The following is an 11011-nucleotide window of genomic DNA, read 5'->3' as shown; positions in this document are numbered from 1 at the left end:
AATTTGATTTTGTTTTTGATTTTGATTTTGGTTTTGGTTTTGATTTTGATGTTGGTTTTGATTTTGATTTTGATTTTGGTTTTGATTTTGATTTTGGACTAGCTTCTTTACCCACATCCGTCCAAGCAAATGCGGGAACCCTTGCTCATTTATCACTACATTCGGGCGCCGATGCAGCGGCCCTAGCTCACTTGTCTCTACACGGGGGCAGTGTAGCGCGTCGCTATGAAGGGTTACGCCCACGCCCAAACGATTTTTCATAATTTGTCTAGAGTTCATGTTTTGGATCCGACTAAGTTTTACGTTGGCTGTTGGCTACCTAACACAACCCTCCTCCTTTATCCGGGCTTGGGACCGGCAGTGGATAACATCCCCAGGCAGAGTTTTTAGCAATACAATAATTAGCAACAAAAATCAGCAGCAAAATTGAGCCTCCTTTACGTCCTATGACAAACTAACAACTCCAGTACGATTACAAGTACTGCCCTTGGGGTCATGACAATCCCTCCCTCTTTCAGAGAGTTCTTGTCTTCAAGAACTCATAGTGACTTGCCCTGTTGTCATCAATCCTAGTTTTCACTAGTTGTGTCATCCTTCTTTCTTTCTTTCTCCTCTTAAGCCTTTTTCTCCTTCCCCTTACATTCCTTTTTCTTTTGCTTTTTCTGCAAACATAAAATGGAGATCTTCGAAGATCTCCATTTACATTCCTTTTTCTTTTGCTTTTTCTGCAAACATAAAATGTAGACCTCGAAGATCTCCATGCCAAGTCTCTCTTCCCCTATTGATTTGTTAGTTCCAAAAATTTTCTTGACCTATGCTAAGACCAGTTCAACTACCACGATATTTGCAATATCCCGCATATGCAGCAATTGAGCGGCGCAGACTCGCCTTAATTGTTTCCTTTGCTTTGCTGTAGCTTCTTCCTTCTAATTTTTCTGAGAATCCACCAAGTAACTTTCAAACAGATCTTCCCATTCTCTGGGTTGCTCTATTGCCTTGATCTGTCCATCCTCATTTTTAGAAGCATGTTTTTCTTCCTGTTTGATGGCATACACCATGGGTTTACCTTCAATAAATTTCTCCTCCAATGGTGTTGCAGCGACTATTCCTGCAACTGCCATTCCTATCCTGACATCCTGATTACATAGGAAAAGATGAGCATGTTCCACAGGTTCCCCAATGGCTGGGACTCGACCTCCTTCCTGACTTTTCATCTCCAGCAAGATTTATACAGTCGAGTTATCTAATGAATCAATATTATTTTTCAATTCCGATTGTTCCTCAGTTTCCAGTAAGTTAGAAATCTAAGGGAGTAATTTGGCACTACCTTCCCCACCGATAAATGATCCTCCTGTCAGAAATTCCTGATTCAATTTAGTTGAGTCGTTAGCTTCTTGCAGATCAGAGGTCTTTGGTAGCATTTCAGCCCCCGCTAGAATCGGTTTTGCAGGGGATCTTGGAAAAAATTCCTCTGGTAAACTGATATGGAATCTCAGTGAAATTAAAATCATTAACGCGTCCAATTTTTTATTGAGATTATCGACTTTCTCCTGGGGTCCGTTCTCCATCTTTACCCTTCCAATCCTTGAAAATTTGCCTCTGAAACAGCAATCTATCAATTGCCTCTTGAGCCGTTTCAAAGAACCGTACAGCCGAGAAGAATCAACCGTCAGAATTCGCCTTCAACAATCCAAACCCACTGCTACGAGATTGTTGGAATCAGCTATTGAATTTTCCAAAGTCTCCATCAATAAGCATCGCTCTTGAACTTCAATCAAGACCGATTCTTGGACCTACGCCCAAACTTATTCCGTCACCTTGAAAAGCCCCCAAGAATTGATCGGAGGACTCGTCTGATCTACTTCACCTGCAAACATCGAACAAGAACTGCCGAAATTCCTCTGAACTGGCTTTGATCACCCTCAAGACCAATCAGCCAGTGCAATCGCTGGGGTTCTCGCTCACCCAAACCTCTTCCCACTTCATGCCTTCCTTTCTCATTGAAATTGGCACCTTTGTCTCACGCCAAATGTTTGCTTATGGTCGCAATTGCTGTTGATCAGCAATTACTCAAGAAACTGCCCTCACCTCAATCGCAATTCAATGGCCGAACTCCTGCTTTGCCTCCAAGATTCAACCCAGATGTGGCTTGCCCATGCTTGCCTACAAGTCAACGGTTTTCTGGTTATGCGTTCGATTCGTTGCAGCTTCAAGATTGCTTGGAACACGTCACTCCAACCTATACCCACTTCTTACCCATTCACCTACCAATGATTGGAATTCCCCTGAATTCTTGAATCATTCTTGATTCTTTTCGGATGCTTGCACTCGCCTACCCCACCGTCACTAATTGAGCTCGTCAAAGTTCTTGTATCGCTGGAAACACCTGAAATCTCTACTCTATCGATTTTGCCAAGAGTCATCGGAATCTATTGCTGCCAATTGCCGGAATTACAGCCAAGGAACGTTGGCTCTGATACCACTTAGAATTGCACTATTTTAATTTATCTCTTGTTTTTTTTACAGTGAAATGCAAAAAATAAAAAAATATCAATTTAATTGAACAAAATATAAAAAGATTGTAATACTTTTAGATTTTTGTGAACTTACTGATTGTTCCATTCTTTTATTAATAATCATCAGATATATTAGACAAGACACCAAATTAATATATATAAAATTATTGAAATTTTATATGAAATATGTATAAAATTTTGAACTGTCACCATTTATATCCCAATTAATTAAACTTCAATTATGAAAATAATTGGATAAAACAAATAAAATCCACATGAATATGTTGAGGACCTTAAAAAATATTTATGAAATGAAATCTGATATATATATAAGTTAAAAGCATAATCAAATTGTCATTCCTCCATTAAACCTCACTGCTTGTTTGGATATATATTGTATAAGAAGAATCTTTGGTATGCCCTCTCTAACTGCTTTGGCTTGTGGAAATCTATTTTCTTTTCCCTCCCAACGCTACAGTTTCGCTATACATTAGTTTTTCTCTATCCTTTTTTATTTCATGTCTATTTTTCTCCCTATAAAACCCCTCCTTGCCCACACATACGTTGCATTCTCAGCTGATCTCTCTCTCTCTCTCTCTCTCTCTCTGCAGATCTCTTCCCTGGCTTTTACTTCTGCAATGGAGAGGAGCCAGCTTGCCAACATGAGGCAATCCTTTTTTGATGAGGTTTTTCTCTGTTCTTCTTCATGCTAATGGCTTTAAGTGTCTATCCTGTTTGCTAACATAAGAAAACCTAGCTAGCTGAAAACCTTTTCTAGCTTTGTCATTTCAAGCCTTGCTTTTAGCATATATAAGGCATGCACTAATATACATACATGTTTTTTTTTTTTTTTTTTTTGGATTTTGTACATATGAGAGCGTGAGTTATTTATTTTGAATATATATGTATCATGGATGTGAGTACAATTACAAAATGTTTCTAGAACAATGTAACGAAACTTTTTTAACTGTTAATTGGTACAAACATGACATACATTTATAATTATTTTCTTATGTGAGATTCTCTAAATAGTATTGCAGTGTTGGATATGAATTAAATGCATAATGTACCCTGTACACATGTACTTTCATGCATCTTTTCATCTTTTAAAAGTGTGGAAGTTGTTTCCCCAGAGGAATATACTCACACATATATGTAAAATTACAAGATTAATTTTTTGAATTTAATCTTCTTCTTATTTAAAAAAAAAAAAAAAAAGATAACAAAAATACCAAAACCATCCTTTTGCTGCTGGACACAGTAATGCTGAGTATTGGGCTATCACACAGGGAATTCTTGATGAACAATTTGTTAAGATGGAGATACTGCAAACTGGTACTCACCCTGACTTCATTGAAGATATGGTTACATTGTTCTACAATGATTCTGCTCAATTAATTCTGAAGACAGAGGAAGCCTTGTAAGTGTGTGCGTGTGTATATGTACATTTTCTTGAGATTAATAATGTTCATTTGCATATGTTTATGATGGTTTAATTTGCATGGATGAGGACTGATATTCTACCATGGGATCTTTTCAGGGAGGAAACTCCTATCGACTTCTCTAAGTTGGACATCCGTGGGCATGGCTTCGTGGGATGTTGTTCAAGGTGAAACACAATGTTAAATTTCACTAATGGAAATTTATGTTAATTATATGTACACATAACATTAGGTATTTAATCTCTCTCTCTCTCTCTCTCTCTCTCTCTCCCTCTCTCTCTCATGGGCGCAGCATTGGAGCCAAGAAGGTTCTAAATGCATACTTGGAATTGAGGGAGTGCCGCAGGGCACAAAATGAAGAAGGGTAATTAATCTTCTTCCCTTTGCCACTTAATTTATTATTACATCCTCTTCCCATTCGTCGCCTCAGGTTTGAAGTGATGTATGAATAGAGCGCAAAATAATTGAAATAAAAAGGGCTTAATCAGTTGGGTCGAGCTGATCATGTTAAAAAACCAGCAAGTTCCGGCTAGCTTAGCTCTTCTAGTTAGGTAGGCATGTAGATGCAAGTAACAGACACCTTTGGATGAAATGGAACAAAATTATAGAGCATTTTAGTGTTTAGATGCCGTCATTTCTCTTAAAAAGTTTAATTGGGAGTTATTCTTCACATGTTAAAATTATTTCCCAACTTTGCTTTGCATGCATCAACACAAACCAGATGCAGGAGGGCCTTCCAACAGCTTAAGCAAGAACGTGCAACTCTCAAACGCAAGCTTGATGCTTATTTTGAGGTCTTCTATCCCATCCCATCGCATAATTAACATTGTTATATGCAACTTTAATTACATATTTTTTGTGTTTAATTTGCATGCAATCTGTTTATATTTTTAGCTAAATATGTTTGTTCAGTTGGGAAGACAAATTAGAGATGCGGAGAGCACCAGTGGCCCCCCAAGTGAGGAGTGAGGACTCAACTCAAGTATTAGGCAGGGCCCAAAGTCTGGAGAGTTCAGTATTGATGAACTTAGTAGTATATGCTTGAAACCCACCATTTTACCTATATAAGATAAAAGAAGTAATGTGTGAGATGCTGTGTGCTCACAAGCAATATGTTTTTATCGCTTTTCTCCTATATTGGGTCCACCAATAATGCATTACTAATGTTTATATAGACACCGGCTTGCTACCTGGGTTATGTAGAATGAAATCTTCTCCCTTACGTAAATTTAGTGATAGTCTATAGTAATTTAATAATTGCAATCATACCCATTATTTTTCAGCAATAACAGTCATACCCATTAAAAAATTTACCATTTTTAATAGAGACCATTTTTCTATATCCATCCTTCCTCTGCTATTTCATGTGCTAGACTAATTTAAACACTATTACTCTTAAATTTATATTTTTGTCTCTCGAGATATTTTAGATAATAAAATAATTTAAAAGTTTAAAGTATAAATGATGTTTAATATATATAAGATAAAACTTATAAAATATATTTTTAAATTGATTGGTTAAATTTTATTCAGAATTCAAGAGATACAATCATATATATTCTTTCTTATAATAAAAGTGATAGATTTCTTATTCAATTGCTATTGACCTCATATAATTTATAAAAGTGGTAGATATTTTAGGAATTAATTTTATGGGTAACACTAAAATGGTCTCCTTATCTATATAAAATAGTATAGAATAGAAGATCCCATCTAATATTTTTCTAGAAATTAAGAGTTGCATGATATCAAGAGTCCCTATTTTAGTGGTTGAAAAACATCACTTTATCAGTGTATTAAGATATAACACGTGGCAATTTCTTCTACCAACATTTTGTCTAACAATGCATTATTAAGATTACAAGGATAAAATCATGTTTTCTTCTTAGTAATCTCTATTATTAATATATGTGATTGATTACATACAATACAATTTACGAATAAAATATCATCCAACATGATATAATAAATAAAGAGTATATGCATGTAAACAAATGCCAAAGTTGGTTTTGTGGGGCTGGGGCATGCAAAAATTTCATACTTTCATGTCAGTCTCTTTTACTTTGAAAACGATCAACGAGAGTTGAGTTGATTGCTTAGGTTCAAATAGAGAATGACCAAACTCTTTGGAATGCACCCTCATTGATTGTAGGTTTAGTACAATTTAGAAGATGGTGCTACTGCTACTGCTACTGCTACCCCCATTGGTCCAAGTGAAAATGAGTTACAGCCTTAGAGGTACAAATTAAATTAAAGAGAGATCAATAACGGAATGTAGGGCTGGGCCAGTTTGATCCATGAATGGGCCCATATCCAAAGGACGGCCCAATAATAAAATCTGGGCTGGGCCAGTCTTGTTGAAACAAAGCCGAGGCAAATAAAAGAGGGTCGTCTTCTCCCCACCCCACTCTTCCACACACAATGACAAAGAAGCTAAGTCTAATCAATTACGGATCGTGGATGACAAAAACCTGTTAGACTTGAGCAAACTCGATTCATCCATTCATTGAAATATATTTGCAAGGCTTACATCCATGGGAGGAGCAGCCCATATAACATGAGAAACCCAGCCTAGCTACTAGCTAGTGCGACCTTACATTACATCATGGAGGCAAAGCTACTACATAACTACTACTTTTCTTCTTCTTCTCCTTCTATTTTGTTAGGTGAATATATGGTGGCTTCCAAGCATATACTATATATGAAGTTCACCACTTACATCTCTCCAAAATCATCGTCTACCAGTACGTGCTTCAGTTGAGTCTTTACTTGGGGCGACAAGCGGTCTCCACAGGTCCAATTTGTCTTGCCAACTGAAGAAGCAGAAGCGGAACAACAATATTTAACAAACAGATAAATGCAATTTAAATACAAAGATATACAATTAAAGGTGTAGATAATGCTAATTAATGAGATCAGATAGAAGGAGAATACCTGAAAATAAGTTTCTAGCTTCTTTCGGAGAGTTGCATATTCTTTCTTGAGCTGTTGGAAGCTCCTCTTGCATCTGCTTGTTTGATGCATGTGCAAAGCAAAGCTGGCAAATTAGTTTGTGAAGAATAACACCAAATTTGGAAAAAGGAAGATTCCTAGTACAGTGACATTTTTTGGGTGCATGCATGCATATATGTCTTTTTGCCTCAAAATGACATCTAATTAAACACTCGAACTCTCTCTATAATTAAACTTTCTTAATTTTGTTCCTTTTCACCCCAAAGTGGACCAAAGGTGTCTGTTTTTTCCATCTACATGTTTGTTCCAATTCGACACACCTAAAGCATCAAAATTTCATGCCTAACTAACTAGACAGCTGAGCTAAGCCTGTTCAAGCTGGACTTTCCACATGATCAACTCAACTAAGCCTTTTAAATTTCAATTATTTTGCACTAAAATTCTACACATATATCACTTCAAATTTGAGGTGATGGATCGGTGAATGTAGTGATAAGAGGCAAATTAAGTGATCAGAACGATGGATTTACCCTTCTCCATTTCCTGCCCTGCAGTACTCCCTAAAATGTGTGCATTCATTTTGCACCTTCTTGGCTCCAATGCTGCAACCATGAGAGAGAGAGAGAGAGAGAGAGAGAGAGATGTTATTATACATATATATATATACGGTTAATTTTATGTATACATAGATTTCTTTTTTTGTTGAGATAGATAAATGTGAACACTTTCATTTGTGAAATTTAATACTGGGTTTTACCTTGAACAACTTCCCCTGAACTGATGCATGAAACTGTCCAATTTGGAGAAGTCTATAGGACTCTTTTCCCTGAAAAAGGCCCATAATAGAACATCATTAAACAGTAAACCATGATATACATATGTATATATACGAACATCAATATCCACATATATTAAACCATGATATACACATGCATATGAACATTGTTCATATCATGAAAATGAGCATATATATATCAGTACTTACAAGGCTTGCTCTATATTTTGAATTAATCGAGCTGAATCCCTGTAGAACAATGTAACAATTTCTTCAACGAAATTAGGGTTAGCGTCATCTTGAAGTTCCTCCAGCTGAACAAATTGTTCATCAAGAAATCCCTGCCCAAAGCGGCGCCCAATATTAAGATTACCTTTTGAAAAATTAATCCTGTACTGTACATTTATGCGTGGACATTTCCTTTATGGAAACAACTTCTATTCCTTTAAGATAACAAAGATGCATGGATGAAGGATACGTACATTAATGCATTTAATTCATATGTGTAAAACTGCATCAAAGTCACAATTTTTATATAAAAATAATTATAATTAATATATGTCTTCTTTAATTACCTATTTAGATATATACTTCAAGACATTGGTATGTTAAGAAGAAAATAGAGAAAACCTGATCAAAAAGGGACTTCCTCATGTTCGCAAGCTGTCTATGCATTTGGTTCCTCTCCATTGCAGAAGTGCGAGAGAGAGAGAGAGAGAGAGCAGTTGAGAAGTTGAAGTTTAGCTTGGAATGCAATGTATCTGTGGCCAAGGAGGGATTTATATAGTGGAGAAGAAAGAGAGAAAGAGAAGTGAAATAAAGAGGAGAGAGAAGAAACTAATGCATAGGGAAATTGTAGCGTGGGAGGGGAAAAGAAAAGACAGATTTCCACTAACCCAAAGCAGCCAGAGAGCTCCCGCCAAAGGTTTCTCTATCCAAGAAAGCAATGAGGTTTTAATGGTGGAATCACATTTTGATTCTGCTGCAAAAAAATACAAATATCATATTTATGTTAATCAATTTTTTTAAAAGGTCGTCAATATATTCATCTGGAAATTATTTTTATTTAAATTATTTTCTTACTTGAAGTTTAATTAATGAGTCATTCTACAAGGGCCCGACCGACAGACCTACCGAGAAAGAGGGCAAAAAGATGATTTTGCCCCCGCCCACTTTGCAAATTTACAAAACAGGCCATTGTCCCGCTCCTGCTCTCTTATCTCCCTTGCCATGGCTACCGCCTCGTCGCTGCTCTCGCCTTGCCACCGTGCCTCGCTGTCGTCGCCTCACCTTTTATCTGTCTCCTCTTTGCCATCGCCACCTCGCCTCACCTCGCCGACAGTCAATCAGCAGTTGTTGGCGAGGCGAGGCAAGATAGCAATGGCAGAGAGGCGGCGGAGGCGAGGCGAGGGCAGCGACGAGACGGCAGGCCATGATAGGGGAGACGAGAAAGCAGAGGCAGGGCAATCCATGGGAGGGGAAGGGAGAGAGTAGGGCATGAGGGCAAAATTATCTTTTTGCCCTCTTTTGGTAACTCAGTCAATAAGCCCGTTGTACTTTCTATACGGTGACAGTTCAAAATTTTGATGGTCTACCATTTCTGTATACTAATTGTATTAATAGATGAATGGAACCATTAAGCCTGTTAGTATTTTTGCTCCTTACATATATTATAAAAACTCACAAGGGTAAATGAATTCATTAACTTAACTTTGAGGGACAAAATCAAACAACTAAACCTACACACAAGCCAACAAATGAGAGAGCGCCCCCCCCCCCCCCCCCCACAGCAGACTTGACTCTCCACAAGGCCCTTGTGAACTAAATCACAAAATGAAACATAAAGACACCAAAGCCTACGTTAGCTCCCCACTCCCAACTTGAAACATAAATCAAAGCCCATATTAGCTCTCTCCACTTCCAAGGAACCCTAGAGAAAGATCTCTTGATTAATCAATTATTCTTACTTCCTCACAAAACCTGTTGTTAGTTACTCTAAGCACAATTCAGTGAAGTTAGAAATTGGGATTAATTCACAAAAATCTAAAATATTACAATTCTATTTTGAAATTTTTTATTTTAATTTTCATTATAAAAGAAAGAAGACATAGATTAAAATACTACTACCACTACCATATCATATTAGTTTACTGTATTTCTTGCTAGTTAACTTCACTTTCCATTGGATGACTTTGCAGGATAAAGTGTAATAATTTAATATGAGAGTATCTAAATCCATTAAATCATTAGAAGGAAAGATGGCTGTTTAGCATATGCCATTTTAGCTTCTCGCCTTGGCATTTTGAAAGATATACAATATGAAAAATAATTAAATAAATATATCTTAACCAATCAAAGCAGAATTTATCCAGAAAGAGCCGAAAGCAGCATGGAAAATTTCTCCAAAACGAAAAAGATGCAAATAAAAATATTATCATTGCGATCACTGTCATTTATGATTCCAGGAAGGGGATAATTAAGAACACTCAAATCACAAAAAGGCATGTATGCAAGAAGGGACAGCCCACTCCCTAACCCAAAATAATATATTATTTATACATAAAGCACAAATGCAAAATATTCAATATTATTTTATTAAAGTCTAATAAAGGAAATATTTTTTCTATAAAAATCATAAAATATGTATTTACATATAAAGCAAAAGTGCTAAAATTTAAGATTTTTCCATATCCCTTTAAGGAATTTTCTTCTAAATTTTCTAATTACAAAAAACCGTAAAATATTACATTACACCTTTACTTACACCCGAATAATCTAATACAAAATATTAATAAAAGAGTTCAAGTTTTTTCTTAAAAAAAATTACTCCCTAGCTAACAAGCTATCAATTTAGACATAAAGGTTATATTATCAAATTTTGAATAAAAATACAATTAAAAATATAATTCCCTTTTAACACTTTTTAGTATTGAATTATATGTTACTCCTCGTAACAATTAATCACAAGTTCAAATAAAGAAGGGCCTTGTATTATATAGCTAACATAAAATTTATTGGGAGGGATCACATTGTTTGTTGGGACATAAAATTTATTCCATCTTCTTGTCATGAAATTTGAATAAAATAAAAACATAATTGATCACATAAAAATTTTGTAATTAAAATCACTAGATTAGAATTAAGAAAAAAATATTTAAACACTTAAAGAATGACATTTCAATATTGATGTATCATATTGTGTATCTGATTAATGTAAATATATAATATATTATTACAAGAGTATCATATCAAGCATCACTGTGGATATTCGAAGTAGCATTTTTTATTAAAATATCTTAATATGTTATTTGCGTCACTTCAACCTT

The 11011-nt window shown here is 35.8% G+C and overlaps 1 protein-coding gene across 2 annotated transcripts; it reads right to left on the bottom strand.

Annotated features, from left to right (window-relative positions):
- Positions 1-6417: 6417 nt before the first annotated feature.
- LOC127795404 (histidine-containing phosphotransfer protein 4) lies at positions 6418-8665 on the bottom strand. Of its 2 annotated transcripts, XM_052327061.1 has the most exons (7): positions 8582-8665; positions 8316-8446; positions 7896-8026; positions 7668-7736; positions 7441-7512; positions 6893-6965; positions 6418-6771 (listed from the first exon to the last, which is right to left on the bottom strand). In XM_052327061.1, exons 2-7 carry the CDS (start codon positions 8373-8375, stop codon positions 6724-6726), a joined length of 453 nt encoding a protein of 150 aa, XP_052183021.1. In that variant the 5' UTR covers positions 8376-8446; positions 8582-8665; the 3' UTR covers positions 6418-6723. The 2 variants fall into 2 exon arrangements, with proteins under 2 accessions (XP_052183021.1, XP_052183020.1); XM_052327060.1 differs by having other exon boundaries at positions 8316-8612.
- Positions 8666-11011: the final 2346 nt, after the last annotated feature.

This window comes from Diospyros lotus, chromosome 2 (assembly GCF_014633365.1).
Source record: "Diospyros lotus cultivar Yz01 chromosome 2, ASM1463336v1, whole genome shotgun sequence".
Taxonomy (NCBI): domain Eukaryota; kingdom Viridiplantae; phylum Streptophyta; class Magnoliopsida; order Ericales; family Ebenaceae; genus Diospyros; species Diospyros lotus.
This window is presented reverse-complemented; position numbering and strand designations above follow the sequence as displayed.